This window comes from Lates calcarifer, linkage group LG18 (genome assembly GCF_001640805.2).
Source record: "Lates calcarifer isolate ASB-BC8 linkage group LG18, TLL_Latcal_v3, whole genome shotgun sequence".
Lineage (NCBI taxonomy): Eukaryota > Metazoa > Chordata > Actinopteri > Centropomidae > Lates > Lates calcarifer.
In genome coordinates this window covers 13,515,496-13,534,961 of record NC_066850.1, presented here as the reverse complement: position 1 = coordinate 13,534,961, position 19,466 = coordinate 13,515,496, and the positions used below count along the sequence as shown (strand labels likewise).

The 19,466-nt window shown below is 42.2% G+C and overlaps 1 protein-coding gene across 1 annotated transcript in view; it reads left to right on the top strand.

Moving 5' to 3' along the window:
• shank3b (SH3 and multiple ankyrin repeat domains 3b) overlaps positions 1-19,466 on the top strand; it is a 43,766-nt gene that overhangs the window by 15,833 nt on the left and 8,467 nt on the right. The window contains 25 exon segments of the mRNA XM_018702861.2: positions 3,461-3,632; positions 3,806-4,009; positions 4,779-4,850; positions 5,116-5,224; positions 5,444-5,595; positions 6,945-7,074; positions 7,264-7,301; positions 7,406-7,522; positions 7,815-7,892; positions 8,248-8,314; positions 8,456-8,675; positions 9,087-9,262; positions 9,353-9,466; positions 9,578-9,653; positions 10,594-10,621; positions 10,623-10,677; positions 11,175-11,299; positions 11,401-11,533; positions 12,479-12,559; positions 12,649-12,666; positions 14,050-14,180; positions 14,471-14,564; positions 15,094-15,702; positions 17,001-17,294; positions 18,133-19,435. Of these exon segments, the coding sequence (XP_018558377.1) occupies positions 3,465-3,632; positions 3,806-4,009; positions 4,779-4,850; positions 5,116-5,224; positions 5,444-5,595; positions 6,945-7,074; positions 7,264-7,301; positions 7,406-7,522; positions 7,815-7,892; positions 8,248-8,314; positions 8,456-8,675; positions 9,087-9,262; positions 9,353-9,466; positions 9,578-9,653; positions 10,594-10,621; positions 10,623-10,677; positions 11,175-11,299; positions 11,401-11,533; positions 12,479-12,559; positions 12,649-12,666; positions 14,050-14,180; positions 14,471-14,564; positions 15,094-15,702; positions 17,001-17,294; positions 18,133-19,435 (4,592 nt within the window). The 5' untranslated portion in view covers positions 3,461-3,464.

The window sequence follows — 19,466 nt, the reverse complement described above, 5'->3', positions numbered from 1 at the left end:
ACAAAATCCCTCTCCAGACATCTGAGACGTCCTCCACATGTGAACTCTCTGAACTCAGACTACAAACCCTCCTCCAATCAATGTGTCCCGAGTCTCTATTGGAAATCAATACCTGATCAGTGCTTTATTATTATTATTTTTTCTGTAACCATATCCACCTCATCATAACGCTGTTAGATGGTGTGTGTGTGTGTGTGTGTGTGTGTGGTGAGTGTTACAGTGGTAGACGTACAGGGGGACAGTTTATGGCCGAGCGAGGTTGACAGAAGAGAGAGAGTCAGCAGGTAGGTTGGTAGTTTTAAACGGGAACTGCGAAAATTGTTCAAGCGCGTTGCCATAGCAACAGCGAGGATGTAGATCAGGGGGCTTTTTTTAACACACACACACACACACACACACACACACACACAGTGACACAGTGAGGTTAGCACAGGATTCCCTGCTATTCCAGTTTCTATGACAACTCACAACTCATCCTCCTCTTGCTGTCTGTCTCCTCTTTTATCTTCAGCTGTAATGGAAGCAGCCATTAAGTTCTGACTTCAGCTCTGCTCTGCTTTTATTGGCATGAATGGTGATCAACTGCTAATTAGCACCAGTGATGATTAATACAAACGATAATTAAACAGACAATAATGTCATGTGTTGAATGGAGAGTAACGGCAGCAGCAGTAGTAGAGAAGGTATCAGTGTTGAGGGACTGTATAAAAATTATTTTGGTGCATATGACTTTTTTTAATTGTAAAGTTATATTTCAGATTGCAAAGTGACATTCACTCCTCCACTTGAAATCTGTTTGGCAGCAAATCAAATTGAAATGATTAGTTGAATAATCGAGTAGGCAACTAGCAGAAAAATAAACAACAACTATTTTAATAATCAATTAATACCTCTGTATTTGTAAGTAAAAATACCCCAAAAAGCTGATTATTTGCAGATTTCAAGCTCTCAAAAAGGAATTTTGCTGCTTTTCTTTTGTCATATATCAGTGTAAATTGAATATTTGCGGGTTTTAGACTTTTCATAAAACAAAACAACACTTTTGAAGATGTCATGTTCAACTCAGAGAATTCTTGATTTTTTGATGTCTATTAGACTAAACAATTAACCAATTAATTGAAAAAAAAGTCAACAGATAATTTGATATTAAAAATAATCCTTTGTTGCAGGCAGTGGGAAGCATGGTGAGGTAGTGACTACTTGCAGGGCTCGACTAGTTGGTAGCAGCCAGAAAGAATAAATTAAGTTTGTAGATGATTAGCCAGATAACAAAATTGTTTTAGCAAATACTTGGGCCATATATTGGGTCTATATACAGAACGATTGTCTGGGCCATTTGTGACGCACACACTGATAATCTGGCCAGCTGCCATCTGTCACTCAGCCAGAATTGGCCCAGATATGAAAGCAGCATCTAGCATAACTGGGTTTAAGATTCTACAGCGATGCTAGTGGCTCTGTAAGGCTGTACTTAGGCACAGGGGTGCTTTGAGCTAGCATTAGCATGTTAACATGCTCATGCTAAAGCGAGACTATGTAAATTATTATTGCTAAATGCAAAAAACAAAACTTAGTAGCACATTCAGCAACAGAAAGTTAGTGAACGTGATTCAGTAATGTCATGTAGCAGTATCTGTCTAAACAAACTACAGCTGAGGTTGATGAGAATGTCATTAGCTTTGCAGGAAAATGAAACTTCTTGCCCAATATAGGCTTTGGCTCTTAGCCGAGTCTGGCCCATATAACTCCACGTCTGGGCTGATTTTGAGTATATGCTAAGCTAAGCTAATTGCCTGCTGGCTATAGCTTCATATTCAGCGTAGTGACATGATCTTAGCATCAATTTTCTCATCTAATGTGCAGCAAGAAAGCAAACAACTTCAATTTCTGAAATGTACACTAATGTAACTATTTCTTTGATATGCTAGCATGACAGTCATTTTCATGGCGGAACTAAACCTTACATTGTGAGGGAAATTATCAGTTTTATTAAAGTCAAAATTATGGCAAATTCGTAACCAAATGTTCCAGCAATCTATGGTTTTGAACCAAAAGCTGCTAAATATACAAGTACTGAAATAATCTGGTAGGACTAAATATTAATGAATATTTGATGATGATGAATATTTATATTATAAATGTCACAGGAGAAGAACTTGCTGCTCTCTAAACTTCCCTAAACTTGTGATTCTACTGTTTTCCAAAACGGTGTGATATTTCTCTGTGTGAATGTGCGTGGATGTTTAGCTCAGGGTGAAAAACAGGATGTGATGTAACATCCCGGGGCCATTATTAGCGGTGGAGAAGGTGGAGGTCAGATCAGAGTCAGAGTCAGCAGACAGTCTGAACAAGATGTCGTCCCACAGTCGGAGAGAAATCCAGCAGGGAAGACATTTGGACTTAATTACATTAACGTGACTGTCTTGCAGTGGAAATGGAAAGCAGCCATTATTACTGTTATCACGTAGTCTTATGTCTGCAGTGAGAAATGTCTGTGGGAGGCTGTCAGATTCATGCTAATGTCTGAAATCTCTCTAACACAAAGTGCAACATCTTATCCAGCTGTTATTGTTATTATAATCAATAGACACCTTTTAATTCAAGAGAAAGTTGACTGAGAGATGTGTCTGTTCCAGGTAAGTGTGCTGTGGCATCATGGTCTGCAAATTTAAGACCATCATTTAATTTGCAGAGGTTACAATAACACCACATCTGTTAATTTTTTTTTTGACTGATGTGAGGCATCCATATTTGTTTGGGTTTCTGTGACAGTTTCCCACTCACTCACTCACAACTTTGAAGTTGACATGCTCATGTCTGACACCATTATGGACAGAATTACTACAAAGACAGACCTTTTCATGAAAGAGTAAGATCCTTTTAGTTTAACCAGAAACATCATTATAGAATATATCACTACCAGACTCCACTGACAAAAACAATAATTTTACATAGCAGAACACAGGAGCTGCTGGAATACCACTGCATACCTCCATCAGATAATTGTGTTTATGTTTGTGTGACTTTTGTTGGTGGACAAAGTATTCAGATACTTTATATAAGTATCTCACAATAACACAAAAACATGGAGGCAGTGGTATTACTCCAGCTCCTGTGTTTGTTGTTTTTGTCAATGAAGTGTGGTAGTGATATATAGTGATGTTTCTGGTCAATAATATACAGATTCCAAAGACTTTTGGTCCCTACTAATCATTTACACCCAGGTTGAAAAATCACAGAGTTATCCTTTAAGTGCAGTACTTGAATAAATGTACTTAGTTACTTTACAGCACTGGGAGCAGAGATTAGATAAAGCCAGTTAAAATAGCTTTAATTACTTGAATACAGTCTCCACATGATGATGAATCAGTGTAATGATATAAATTATAATTTGTGCTGTGATCTGTCTCCCCAGACTGTAATCATAACGCATCTGTTTGTGTGTGTGTGTGTGTTACAGCCACATGCCTCTGAGTCCGGCTGCTGACACCAAACATGATCGCCCGCGGCAACAGGCGGTTACTAACGGCAACCCGACAGGCTCTGCTGTTGCCAGGGACGACGACGCTGATGACACGCCTCCTGGAAACAGCATTGTCGTCCGCATTGGCATCCCGGACCTGCAGCAGACGGTAACACATGCACAGATATATACAGTATATATATGAATATACAGTATATATATAAAACCTGCAGTACAGAGGATTAAATGAATGAATCAGCAGGACAAACCTGTCTGTCTGTCTGTCTGTCTGTGTCTGTCTCTTTTTCTGTCTGTCTGTTTCTCTGTCTCTGGCTCCCTCAGAAGTGTTTGCGGTTGGACCCAGAGTTACCAGTTTGGACCAGTAAGCAGAGGGTTCTGGTGACGTTGACTCAGTCTCTGTCGGATGTTTTGAACTATGGTCTCTTCCAGCCGGCGTTCAACGGCCGAGCCGGAAAGTTTCTGGATGAGGAGCGGCTGCTGAAGGAGTATCCTCTCCCCCCCATCACACCCATCCCATACCTGGAGGTGAGTTTTTTTATTTTAAAGGATAAATCTGGTGTTTGTTAGTTTATCTCACAAAACTTTCTGACTTTTGTTCCTGCATGAGATGTAACTCACTTCAAATATTAATTGATATCCCTAAGACAGCTGCTCACTGTAGTTTTTATCGAACACACAGGAGACAATAAATGACGCAGTTGTTTCTTTCATAGTTTACATTAAACATTTTGTATACATTTTTTATAAATCTGCTGTGTAATTAAATAATGTAACTCCTAGTGAAGACAACGACCTTGAAACAACAAATATAAACAATGATTTGTACGTCAGGCACTAATAAGCAGTTTCTAACATGCGTCAGATCTTTTACAAACTACCAGACTGAGGCAGTGGTATTCCAACAACTCCTCTAGTTCTACTTGATAAAATTACTCTTTTTGTCAATAGAGTGTGGTGGAGAACATGGAAAAATAAGGCACAGGTTCAAAAATCCCAGTTATCCGTTAACATAAGATACAGGTATGATGTAATTGTAACTGCCTGTCAATTATGTTAACTACCCATTAATTTTAGATCATATCTTTCAGATATTTCAACAAAATATAAATAAAACTACTTATCATGTAACTTCATAAATACTACTATTATAAATGTCATTGTCTAGTTTTCACTCCCATAAACTACCATCAGCTATAACTAGTGATATATACAACCCTCAGTAACTCATATCTCAGTGTGTCAGCAGAGTATTATTACAAGCTAACACTAACATTTCACTTCTGTTTTTCCACAGTTTCGTTATAAGAGGAGAGTTTACACACAGAGCTACGTGGACGATAAGCAGCTGGCCAAGTTACACACCAAGGTACACACACACAGACACACACACCCACACAGTGGATCTAATTGGTTTTTGATGAATTACTACATGTGCAACAGGAGACACAAAATTTGTTAGTAAGAAACCTAATTTTCCTAATTCAAGAAGGTCTGAGTAAGAGTTTAATAACAATTATAACAGGGTATGTACAGTCTGCTTCCCCTCTGCAGAACAGTGAAATAAAATACACTAGAGATTCAATTTTGTTGTAGAATTTGTGCTGTTTTTTCAGATGAGATGTGTCTTTCAGGCCAATCTGAAGCGTTTTATGGAACATGTTCATCAGAAGAATGTGGAGAAGGTTTCCAAATGGCTGGAAAAAGGCCTGGACCCCAACTTCCATGACTCTGACAGTGGGGGTATGCAAAAACACAACGCAGTTAAACATCCACACAGCACTTAGCTTAGACACTCAGCTTATATTAATAAGTTTGAATTGATTTGACAGTTTGGGAAATCCTCTTGTTTTTTCTAGCTCATGTTTTTAGCTTAGCTTAGCACAAATACTGGAAGCAAGAGGAAACTGTTAGCCTAGCTTCATAACAAGTTAAAGAGGTACCCCTCTCTGTGTGTCTCAGAGTGTCCTCTGACTCTGGCGGTGCAGTTGGAGGAAAGCTGTGAGCTGATCAAAGTTCTTCGCAGTGGAGGAGCTCATCTAGACTTCAGGACCAGAGACGGTATCACCGCTCTGCACCGAGCCGTCCTCTGCAGGAACAGCGCTGCTCTCACTGTGAGGAAGCACCACTCTCCACTGTCGTACACTGGCCTCTCTCTGTGTTTGTCCCATTTTTTTTTTTTAACAATTTAGAGGCAAAAGTTGGTTGATGTGAAGGCACTCATGGTGAAATTATCTTACCAGAATAGCTAAATCCTCAATATGTTCTTTCATCTAGTACTTTCATATTGTCATTATTGTCATATTGGAAATCAGCGCCTCAGGTGTCTGTGTGCTGCTTAAACATGTTGAGACGAGCTCAGCTCAAACGCTGGAGATCTCATGGCAGCTCCTCTCAGCTGCACAAACACCTTCTCCAACACTCAGGGCCAGACTCACTGAGGCTTTTGCACTGGTGACTCATCCTGTCCCAGAATGTATTTATCAGTTGCAGCTGTCATTTCACTGAGTGTTTGCAAAGTGCATTTTTACATCCCTAATTTTACAATCCCTGAGAGGCCCATTAGAAACATCCAGAAAGACTGCTAGGACTTTATTAACCACTCACCTCTGAAAGACACCTACACCCTCCTTAATAACCACCAGAACCTCCTAATGTCCCACTAGAAACCTGCCAAGGGACCTCTGGAACATTTTAAAGGACTACTAAAACATCCAAGATTCCTTGAACCTTCTAAAGGACCTGTAAAATCTTCTCATTGACCATTAACTTCCAAAACTTAACAAAGAACCTTCATGAAGTTTTTTTTTGGTCCAAAAGGACCACTAGAACCTTCTCACCAAAAACCATCTGTAAAAACCTCTTCAACAACCCCTAGAACAATCTGAAGAACCTCTATAACCTCACCATCGACCACTAAAACATCCTGAACGATCCTGAGAGTCTCCTCAATAACCACTAGAACCTCATAGAGAGCCCCTAGAACCTTCTTTAGATTCTGTAATATGCACTGATGTGAATTAAATGAAAGTAAAACCCAACATGAAGTGTGTCAGTGAGCCTCATACCAGGTTCTTCTTTTAATTTGTCACCTGTCTGCAAACACATTCCTAGAAAGATAAAATGAAATAATAATTATCAAAGAACATTAGAGACATAAATAGAGAGTTGTGGTTTGTGTTTATTAAACTTGAAAACAGCACTCAAGACATTTACCCTGTGCATTTGTCTGCAATTATCTAAGAGTCACAGTGAAATATCAGCTGTATCAGCAGCATCTCCACCCCCATGTAGTCGCACTGCAGCATGTTTACACAGCGCCATTTTCTTAGTAAATCTGGTTCTGAGAGTTTATAGTTATCAACAGTTTAACTCCACAAATGTAGCACAAAGTTGTTCTTATTTTAGGTTTACTGTACACTATATATACTGAATACTGTCCTGTCCTGGTCCTGGTCCTCAGACCCTGCTGGACCTCGGTGCATCTCCAGACTACAAGGACAGCAGAGGTCTCACTCCGCTCTATCACTCTGCCATGGTGGGTGGTGCCCCCTACTGCTGCGAGCTGCTACTGCAGGACCACGCCACCATCGGTATGAAGGCTGAGAAGGGTCAATCCAGCTGTTGTGCATGTGTGTGTGTGTGGGGGGGGGGGGCTAATTGCGTCACTGCTGCCCTTTAAACGTTACTGTATGACTCCTGTTATTATTTATTAATTTTGTTTGTGTCTTTTGTGAAAAAACACTTCACCGCTGAGAGATTTCTCGTTGTCATGGTTGCAGGGATGACTGATGAGAACGGGTGGCAGGAAATCCACCAGGTGAAACACAGACACACACACACACAGTTAAATTACTTATACTGATGATAAGTTCAAGCCCCGAACAATTATAATTTTGTGTGTGTGTGTGCGTGTGAGTTCAGGCGTGTCGCTATGGTAACGTGCAGCACTTGGAGCACCTGCTGTTCTATGGCGCTGACATGAGTTCCCAGAATGCATCAGGAAACACTGCACTGCACCTATGTGCGCTCTACAACCAGGTAACACACAGTAAAGTGAGGGTGAGAGAGTTCACAATTTATTTATTTTTTGAACAGACTGTGTGTCTGATGTTTATTCTATAGTCAGGGGCAGTCATTTTGGGCCCCATGATAAAAATGTCACATTGGGCTCCACCACAATCATTTTGTGGAAAATAATTACAGTATTTGAATTCTTAACATTACAAAAAAATCCCACAGACATGTTCTTTTGGCAAAACAGACGTTCTCTGGTTGTTTACTTACTCGCTCCTGTTTGCAATTAACAAGATAATTGTTGCTGGTTTTGCAGGACAGCTGTGCCAGAGTGCTGCTGTTCAGAGGAGCAAACAAGGACATCAAGAACTACAACAACCAGACTGCTTTTCAGGTAATTTTTTTTTTTTTTTTTTAATTGTTGAAAAAATTGTTGATAAACCTTACAAATATTTTAACCCACCACAGCTCCTGTTTACAATGAGCTGCTTTTTTGGGGAAATTAATGAGGCTTTAGAAAAAATTAAAACTATATATTTGTGCCTTTTTTTAAAGATATATGTCTTCATTAGGAGCCAAGCTGAGGGATGAAGTTAGAAAATATGAAAATGTTTTTTTTGTTGACACTGAGAAAAATGTAAGCTTCACTATTCTTGATGGTATGTTTGTGTGTGTGTGTGTGTGTGTGTGTGTGTGTGTGTGTGTGTGTGTGTGTTTGTGTGTGTGTGCGTGCGCATGCGCGTGTGCAGGTGGCGATCATTGCTGGGAACTTTGATCTCGCAGAAATCATTAAGATTCACAAAACCTCTGACGTTGGTGAGTTGGCTGAGAGTTTAAACTCATTTAAATCACCTATTTGTTTCTATGAGCTCATATTACAGTGGCTGGTTAAGTTAACTGTGTGTGTGTGTCTGTGTATTTGTGTGTGTGTATATGTGCGTATATGTGCCCAAGTAGTTCCCTTCAGAGAAACTCCCTCCTATACCAAACGCCGCCGAGTCGGCGTGACCAGGACGCCGGCTGGGAACGGTCTGTCATCTCCACGTTCTCTGATTCGTTCTGCCAGTGACAACGCTCTGGAAAGCCCCGCCTCCTCTCCTGGCCCCTCCCTCCAAAGCCTGGAGACACACCACGACACGCACACACATTCACTACGACGACACACACGCCGACTCAGGTACACACACATAAACATATAAACATTTACATATACACTCAGACACAGGCGCAGTAATCATTTACAGTTACGTCATACAACCACATATCACTACCAGGCTCCACAGAACACAACACAAACACAAATAACACAAACAAACTAACAGTTGTGTTCCAGCAGCTCCTGTGTTCTGCTCTGTAAAATCACTGTTTTTTTCAATTTAGTCTGGTAGTGATATATAGTGATGTTTCTGGTGAAACTAAAAGGATTACTCTAAAAAATGTCTCTTGATCAATACTGCTCCAATTAAGATTTTTGTCCTTATCAATAATTTATACCCAAATACATGAGAAGGTTCAAAAACACTGCAGTTATCCTTTAAAGTCAACCTCTAAACTTAGAGTCGTCTGTCTCTGACCTGTCCACCTGTAGCCCAAGTGGTGGAGGCCATGTGGAGAACAGCCCCCCCTCCTCCCCTCCCCTGACCCCCCAGATGAGGAAGAGGAGGCTGTACAGCGCCGTACCGGGACGTACCTTCATCGCCACCCGGTCACATGTCCCCCAGGGGCCCGGCGAGATCCAGCTGCACCGAGGAGAGCGAGTGAAAGGTTGGTTGTGTTAGACATCTGATGTCCTGCATGTGTCGTGTGTTTACAGTGGTGGTAATAGTATAAACTGTGTGTGTTGTGGATGTACAGTGTTGTCTATAGGTGAGGGAGGATTCTGGGAGGGAAGCGTCAAAGGAAGAACTGGTTGGTTTCCTGCCGACTGTGTTGAAGAAGTCCAGATGAGACAATATGACCCCAGACTGGGTAAATATTACAAACACATTTAGGTATTTTGTAATTTAAACTTTGATTAATGAAATATATTTATAAGATGTGGTTAATTTTAAATGTGTTGTGTGCCCATGTATGTTCCAGAGACGAGGGAGGACCGCACTAAGAGACTGTTCAGACATTATACTGTGGGATCCTATGACAACTACACCTCCTACAGGTACAACACCATCACTACACCACTCACACACACACTAGCTTCAATTTTTAACCATTAGTTTACTGTTTGACATAAAGTGTTTTTATTTCACACATTGTTTCAGTGAGGTCAGGGGTAAATATAACTGTAACAATGAAAATACAGATGTTAAATAAAATCACCTTTTTTGGACAATATCTATTAGTTTTCATTTTTACAACATGTAGATGATAGATATATTATGATGTTCATTGGAAAAAGTACAAAAAGTACAGGCGACTAAAAAGTAGATACAGACAAACCAAAAACACAGAGATTATAATGGTAATGAATAACAGGAACATTCATTTTTGTTTAACCAGAAATATCACTATATATCACTACCAGAGTCATTTTACTGAGCAGAACACAGGTGCTGCAGTAATACCACTGCTTCCATGTGTGGTACTTTTACTTATATAAAGTATATGAATACTTCTTCCACCACTCAGACCCAGCAGCTCCTGTATTCTGCTCTGTAAGATTCCTGTTTTCGTCAGTGGAGTGAGTCTGGTAGTGATATACAGTGATGTTTCTGGTTAAACTAAAAGGATCTTACTCTTTAATAAAAAGGTCTGTCTCTGTAGGAATCCTATCCATAATGCTGTCAGACACTTATAATAACAATCTGAACCTGTCAGTGGCAGAAGCAAGCACCTAACATGGACGTACATGTGAGGTATTATTGGCTATCCTATTGGATGACAAGATTTTTGTCCCTATCAATTATTTACACCCAAAAACATGGAAAAATAAAGTCCAGGTTCAAAAACACTACAATTTTTCTTTTGAAGGATTTTAGGATTTAACTCCATTAAACCGAATCATAGCCTCCACACTGAGCATTAACTCCACAATTTAAAAACTGCAAATAACTTTAAAACGCCGTGCTAAATGTTTGTGTCTTTTCTCTGTGCGTTAGTGACTATGTGATCGAGGAGAAGACGGCCTGTGCTGCAGAAGAGAGAGAGCGAGGGATTCGGCTTCGTCCTCAGAGGAGCTAAAGGTAGAAACAGAAGGATGAATAGATGGATAGATGGATGGATGGATGAAGGAGTGGTGGGTGTTTGGAGGTGTTGGGAAGGAAAAAAGAAAAAAGAAAGATATTTAAAACAGAGTGAAGTCCTCAGAGGAAGAGCAGGGAGCTGTAAAACTCCTCGCTGTGTTTCATAATAACTACACTCTCCACTGAGTCTTATTCACATCGCAGACATTTATTCCATTATTTTACCCTCTTTTATTCCTTTCTTTTACTGATTTCCTCAATGTTTCTCAACATAGAAACACAGGAGGTTTATGTTAGTAGCAGCAGCATTGTACAATTAACACAGGTCAGTGATTAATATATTAATTAACACATTAAACTCACTTTTCGTTGCCCGGGTCACATGTTGTTGTTGTTGAACCAGTCAGAAAAAACATCCAGTCACACATCAATGACTGTTTGAAGAATAAAAAAACTACCAAAATAAAACACGTTTTCTCTTCCTGTCTGTTTTCAAGCGGAGACGCCCATCGAGGAGTTTGCCCCAACCCCGGCATTTCCCGCTCTTCAGTATCTGGAGTCAGTTGACCAGGGGGGCGTGGCTTGGAGGGCGGGGCTTCGAACTGGAGACTTCCTCATAGAGGTAACACCTGTCCTCTCAGCTGTGGCATTGTTAGATTTCTGTTTGATGTACATTAATCATCTGTAATCACCTGTGTGTGTGTGTGTGTGTGTGTGGTACAGGTGAACGGTACGGACGTGGTAAAGGTGGGTCACCGGCAGGTCGTCGCTCTGATCCGACAGGGAGGAAGTCGCCTCCTGATGAAGGTCGTGTCTGTTTCCAGAAAATCTGAATCCAACCTCCTCAGGAAGAAAGGTACAGATTCTCCTTATTCATCATTATCTGTTTATTTTTTTAGCTCATTCACCTCATGACGTTTTATTTAAGGGATAATTCTTTGTTCGTGTCATTTATTATATTTGGGTACGTCAGTGCCTGTTTTTGATTGAAATCATAAAATTGAGTTTTAGAAATTGTGCAGTGAATTTAGTTTTAAGTCAGACCCTCAGGATTTAGTCAATTTTCACTGCAGCAAATATATTTTAATGAGCAAAATAAAAACATGAACAATATATTAATGATGTTCTTATAAAAAAAATCACATAAATATAATATAATAATTAGAGTTGAGATGATTCGTCAGTTAGTATCTCAACAAAATAAATGTCACCTTGGATTATAAGGAAGTAGTGCTGAGCTGTTATTTGACATTTTATAGATTTTCAGTTGAGGCTTTAAATTAGTAAATAAACACAGATATTTCAGAAATCCTGTCTCTCTCATGTTGTCACATCATTTCCATTGTCATGTAGCGTGCAAACCACATTTTCATAATTTCTGAAGTTGTATAGTGTCAGTAATCGGCAATCTGATGAGTTTGAAAGTCATGTAGTGTGAACATGGCATCAACTGAATTCAGCAGCTTCTCTCATCATTTCTGTCCTGCATTAAAGCAGAGCATTGACCACAGAAATTAGATTTTGGATCAGAATAAATGTAGGAAACACCCTCCATTAGCAACTAAAAATAGGCGTGTGTCTCTCAGCAAGTGGTGAGCTTTGTATTTTCCTCATAATATTTGGTATCAGAAGCAGCAACGGCGTTATAAAGTTCCTCTCCTTCTGTAGCTGCTGGTTTATTATGATACATTTATTTACTGCCTCTGTTGTCTCTGTCACTGTCTGGTAATCACTCGAGCAGCAAACTCTTTCTCTCTCTGTTTGTGCTCTGACTATTATGTGGTTGATTCTTACCTTATAGCTCCACCCCCTCCAAAACGAGCCCCCAGCACTTCGCTGACGCTCCGATCCAAGTCCATGACCGCTGACCTGGAGGAGATAGGTAAAACAAACACACATAAACAAACACACACATACAGAGTTAAGTCAAACTGCAGGAGTGTGTGTCGTTGACCTTTGCTCTCTCTGCAGCCAGGAGGAGACGCTTCGGTGAGTCACGTGGACCTGATGGTTCACCTGTCATGTTTGTGGCTTTAGTTTTAATGTGTCGTGTTGTGAAAATGCAGTGACAATAATGTTGCTGTTGCTGCATGATGTTGGACTGATGCTGCATTGGTGGCATGGTGTTTTAGCCTGGGCCGTAGCTGAGGACACTGAACACACCTCTTCATTTATTTCTCTGAATTTTTGGGTTTAATAACACATTACACACAAATCTACGACTAGGCCATAAAACAATCATTATTATCGTGAAAAAATTAGAAACTGATGATCAATTTTTGATAAATGTATTTATTTATTATTTAAACTAGTGTTATACCTCTGCATCCCCAAGTATGCAGGAGAGCTGGACTATAATTTCCTCTTGAGGAAAAACACATTTTCTTTAGCAGCCTATTTTCTGCCATAGGCTTTTTCACTAAAATAAATAAGGATTAATTGCTAATTGATTGTTAATTTTCCTGATGAAATTTCATCAAATGCCCCTAATCCACGTGCCCTCTAATTTGCTGTCTCCATGTGGCCGGTATGCTACAAGCACAGCAACTGCACATGGACTCCTCCAAGAAGACCAGAAAGAAGTATAATAAGAAGAACTACACATCTGTGGTGAGGGATGATTGAAGCCCTGAGCAACAGGATTATGCAGCTGACACATGTAGGGCTGAAACAAAGACAAAAAGAAACACAGACATTGTTGGAAACGTAAAACTGAGCGACTGTCGAACGAGAAACTGTGGTGAAGAGAGGTCACATGACATTGGTGATTTGGAAATGGCTCTGTTTTTTAAAGGAGCAGAGCGACGTCTTATTAAATAAAAAATTACATTTGGCCATTTTTAACCGATTTTTGGTGACATGACATGGACATAAAATATTAACCTCAAACAAGAAAATATAATGAAATGCTTTGTGCTAGAGCTACAACAACTAGTCGATTCATCACTTAGTCCATCGACATCAGTTTCATCTTCTCAAATATGAATATGTTCTGATTTGTGTTGTTTATGCTCTCGTTGTAATATCTTTGAATTTTAGACTGTTTATTGGACAAAACAAGACATTTAAAGACATCAGCTTGGACTTTGTGGAACTGGGATATTTTTTACATTTTTCAGACTTGTTGACCAAACGGCTAACTGATTAGTCATGTGGTCACTGGGGAGTTAAACAAAACGTAGTAGAGTATTTCTAAGATCCTGGCTACGACCCTGGTGACTGATGTCATGTTGCAGTGAGTTTTGATGTCAGTGAAGTCGTGACTTTAACGTGTCATCACATTGTTGTTGTGGTCATGTTGTGATGTAATGAGGCTGTGTTTCAGTATTTTTTTGTTTTGCTTATATTATTTTTCATGTCTCTTCCCTCCAGAGAAACTGGACGAGATGTTGGCCAGTGGTCAGCAGGAAGTTGTTCTGAGAGCCCGTCCGTCAGATGACTTCAGAGCAGCGACGGTCAAACAGCGACCGACAAGCCGACGGATCACACAGGCTGAGATTAATGTACGACAAGTTTCAGTTTTGGGAAGGTGACAAACATGGTCTTGGTGTTGAGTTTATCAGATCAGATCAAAAACGAACGAAAAATTATGAGACTGTTCCTGTTGTGACCAAATGAAGCGCAGCACAGTAATACACCTGCAGCAGGTGTGAGCAACAACTGTCATGAGTCAGTTTTCATGTTATGGACCTGTGTTACATGTGTTTTTAGGCACAGTCTCTGAGCTTTTTGATTGCACCTTGTCTGCGATTTGTGGCCAAATTACAATTGTCTTTGTTCTGTGTGTGCACAGTCCCTGTTTGAGCGTCAGGGTTTGGTTCCCCCCTCGGCCCCAGAGAAGAGCACGATGCCTTTACCTAGAGGAATGTCCAGAACCAAGAGTTTTGGTGAGGCACACTTACATACAATCATCGCGCTTGTTTGCTTTTTTCAGAGTAAATATGAAGTTTATCTTGGGTCTTTATGGAGTCTGGGTATGAGTGTCCCTGTATCTATAGATGAGCTATACCACTAAAAGTAAGTCTGACATTTATTCTTGTCCGGCCGCTCAGTCACTCTCTTTTTCTCCTCTACGTCGTGTTTGGTCTCCTTCGCCTGTGCCATGAGATCTGTACTGAGAATACCGAGCAAGCTTTTTCTTAAAGCTCACTGAAGACCCACAGTCAGCACGTGTGCCTTGAAGTGTTACGATATTCTTGCAGGAGATACAGGCACCTTTCTCCCTGTTAGTCAGTGAACCATCAACATGATTCTGAAGCTGTAGTTACATAATGCTGCTTTAAAGAAATGCAGCATAATTTGCTCATTTGAGTCAATGTTTCTGATCTTCAGCAGCCAATCACTTAATCACGAATCACCACGATCAGTGTGTTTCCTTGCACCTTTCTTTTAACATCTCCATGGTTACCGCAACAGGTACACCTGAGGACGACCGGATCACCGCTCTGATCAATGAGAGTCGGTTTCCACGGAGCTCCTCACTGACAGACAGCTTCATCCCTCCTCCTCCTCAGACAGCTCCACCTCCTCCTCCCTCCGCCTCCTCCACCTCTTCGCTCTTCCTCCTTGACTCTGGGCCTCCTCCCTCCTTCCTCCCGCCTCCTCCCCCGGCCAGAGGGGAGGGGCTGACCCGCTCCAGCTTTAAACCGGGGGCGGAGCCAAGGCTGCAAGAGCTCTCCGATTCACCGTCAAGGAGTCATGCCCACGCTGAGCGACAGAGGAAGGCGAGATCGATGATCATCCTTCAGGACACGCCGCCGCCATTGCAGCCTGACGCGCACACCGCCGCCACGCACACTCTGCACACTGCCACACACACTGCTACACACACGCTTCACACCGCTACACACACCTCCACGCTGTCTCTCCACAGCACCAGCCCCGCCCTCGGCCACTCACCGCTGTCACGCCGCCGCGGTCGACCAATAGAAAACCCTTATGCTAATGTGGGACAACAGGCTCCACCCACCAAACCACAGAGGAGGAAGTCACCTTTGTTGAAACAACTTCCTGTAGAGGAGCAGGGTTAGGATCATTCAGACCTGTTGTCTAATTTCCTGAGAACCTCATGGGAAGTTCTGAGCACATAAATTACATTTTTAAGATAAGTTATTATCACATAAAGAATAATTTAACTGGACCAAACAAAAATATAGTCTATGGTCTGTTATCCACATAAACACAATAATAACCTTTTCAGTTTTACTCATCTTTATGCTCTCTGCACAAAGGTTTGTTACAGTTTCAACTTTTGTATAGTTTTGGGAACCTTCAATGAATTGCAAATTCTGCACTGTATAGAGTGGTGCAGGAATGAGTCCTAAAAAGTGCAACTAAGCTAGCATTTTAGCACTCCCGGTTCCCTCATCCAAAAGTCTTCACTTGTGATTTATAAGCTTTTATGTGTCTTAAAAAAGGTGGTTGCTAACAAGTGTCTAAACAAGACTACAGAGGTTGTCCTGGAGACTATATTTAGGCTTCAAAAAACATCAAAATGGTGTTCGTTTGTGAAGATTATCCGATGAACAAAACATTTAAATATAAACTTTAGTTGGTCACAGTTTATTTTCTGCAATAATGCAAAAGCCAATGAAAAAAATCCTGTTGGCTTTTTGTTGAGGAAACCAGGGTGATGCTAACTTCTGGGTTGGACTACAAAAATACGTCATTCCTGCACCATTCTATTAGCTTGCAAACTACCTGTATTGGTTGGTAGCTAGCTAACCTTTGTCATATTTGCAGAAGTTAAATGAGCTATTGTTAGTTGAGTGACTTGAAAACTGCCAGTAAAGAACGGTTGTTAAAATTTAAGACATGTTTTTAGGAGCTCTTCCCTTAAATTTTTCAAAGACACTTAAATGCTGAACTACACTAATGTGTATAATGCCTTGTTTATGTTCCTGGCAATTATCAAGTTAGCCAAGTTGCTTAGTTAGCTGCTGCTAATAAGGCAGAAGCTTGACAGTCGCCTTTCATATCATTTGAATGTGCAACAATACAATGCAGTTGCTGGTCTTAAAAAATGCTGGGTGTATACTTCCCCCTGAGCACAGACTTTTTTTGGCAGTGAATCTTCCTGCAACTTAATGCAGATCTTTGTTCCTGTGGTGGAAATGCACCTTTTACTTGGAAAACAGCACACAATGACTTTTGCTTGCTCATATCAAGTTATTCTTCCTTAGATGATTATTTTGAAAAGAAAAAGGGAAGGTCTGTGCTCACAACGTCCCATTATGTGCTCGGGACTGAGACACAAATTTAACACCATAGCCTCCTAATCATCACTCTGTTCAGTCTGACTCTTTGTGTGTTTTTTCTGCTAGGACTTGGAATCAAAGATCATGATTCGTCCAAATTAGACGGTGGTGGGCCAGGCAGCCCCAGCAGGGCGGAACTGTACCAGCAGCAGGTTCTTTCTGAGCGCGCTCGGGTACAGGGCCGCCGATCATCTCTCTTCCTGTCTGTTGAGGGGGCAGGGTCAGAAAACCAGGTCCCGCCCCTCCTGACTCAGAGCCATTCGATGGACGACCTCGGCGAGCTTCCTCCACCTGCCCCGGTCCTATCACCTTCACCGACACCTCACACCTTCCTCCACCCACTGACGGGGAAACCTCTAGGTCAGTCCATCAACATAACTTTATGTTTGTTTATTCTCGTTAAGAGTCTGGAGAGGCTGCAGAATTCGGTACAAGTTAATGATAATAATCAAGCAACATTAACATCAAGAAAGACTAGAATTAAGGATAACGGCTTAATGGTCGGTGCCAGGGAATTAAATTTATCATTGTGATTATTAATGACCTTAATTAGACTATATCTGCTTTTTCTTTAATGCGTTTGAAAAAAGTTAGTCATCCAGTGTTTGATATTGGTTAGACAGTTTCTTAAGGACATCAGATCATCTTTGTTTATCGAGCAACATCAGTATATATCACTACCAGATTCCACTGAGCACAACACAGGAGCTGCTGGAATACAGGGTCTGTTATTTTCAGTGGTGAAAGAAATATTCAGATGCTTTACTGAAGTAAAAGCACTACACAATAACACAAACTAACGAACAGATCAAGGCAGCGTTAGATTAGAAACTTGAGTGTTTTCCAAGGTAAAATTACTGCTTTTGTCAATGGAGTCTGGTAGTGACATATAGTGGTGTTTCTGGTTAAACAAAAATGATCTTATTCTTTAATAAAATGGTCTATCTCTGTAGGAATCCTATGCATAATGTTGACAGACACGTATAATAACAATCTGAGTCTGTCAGTGACAAAAACAAAAACTTCAGTGGATGTACTTTGACATTAACAATTGCAGCGTCCGTTCACTCTGGCAAGGTACACTGTTCTTGATCAATACAGAGACAATTCCAGTGATTTTTGTCCCTATCAATCATTTACATCCAAAAACATGGAATCTTAAATAGCAGTTACCTTTATTCTCCTTTTCTCTCTTCAGATCCTTCCTCTCCACTCGCCCTGGCTCTTGCTGCACGAGAACGAGCGCTCACTGCTCGAACACCAAGCCCCGAGCCTCGAACTAAACACGCATCTGCCTCCACCACACCCATCCCCACCCCGGCCGCCAGCCCTGAGGGCAGACACAAGCGCACCCCTATTGCCACCCCACAGAGTAGCCCTGAGCCCCGATCCAAACGTACCACCCCACAGACAAGCCCAGAGCAGCGAACCAAGCGCACCACTCCTCAAACCAGCCCTGAACTGAGGCATAAACGCATAACCCCGCCCCTCTTCCCTGACGGACAGGTGGAGCGTCCAGAGACAGAGGGAGGTGTGACATCACCTGCCGGTCCCTCCCCAGAACGTTGGAGACCCTCCCCTTTACCACCACTGGCCAATGAGAGTCACTCTGCTCTGATTGACAGGCGTAGGAGCCTCACAGTGGGCAGCTCAGAGGAGGAGGGCGGGGCTTATACAGTGACACTCCCACCAGCATTGTTGTCATCCAGTGATGAGGAAACCAGGGAGGAGCTGCGCAGAATTGGTCTGGTGACTCCTCCCCCTGCCTTTGCCAGTCCTCCTGCTGCTCCTCCCCCATCCTCCCTCACCCTACTGCCACGACGAGCTGGGGAGGGAGGGGGAGGAGAGAGTGGTCCTGAGTCCCTGGGTAGACGTGCAGATGAGGAGGAAGGAGGTGACGAACGCCTCCATGACAGCTCCTCCTCCCCGAGTTCACTCCCTCCCTCCATCACCTTGGCCTCCCCTCCTGCTCCATCCTCCCCCTCTTCCCCACCTGCTGCTCACCCATCTCCTTCATCCGCTGCCACTTCCCCATCAGGCCTAAAGCCTCGCCTTCGTTCACCAATCGGCCGGGGCCGCTCAGCACTTCGGGACCCGCTGCTGAAACAATCATCAGACAGTGAGCTCCTCCCCTCTGCCTCCTCTTCCTCCCCCTCCTCACCACTCTGTTCCTCCCCCACCAGTGGGGGAGGCCGGCAGCCACGCTACCTATTCCAGAGAAGGTCCAAGTTGTGGGGGGGGGGGGACGACCGTGGGGACGAGCGACGGGGCCTCAGCCCAGAGGAAGGAGGAGGTCGTCCGGCAGCACTGGGAGGTCAGGGGTCGGGGTCAGCTGTGGATCTGACCAGCCGGTCTGCATCAGCGCTGGAGCTGAGCGGCAGGGCGGGGTCTGGACTGGATCTGGCCAATCGACTGCAGCTGCTCAACAAAGACAGTCACTCTCTGGGGGAAGAGCCGAGCCCCCTCGACCCGGGTCGGAGGTCACCAGTGGGAGGTGCCAGGTACATTGAACAGTACTACTGACCGGATAGT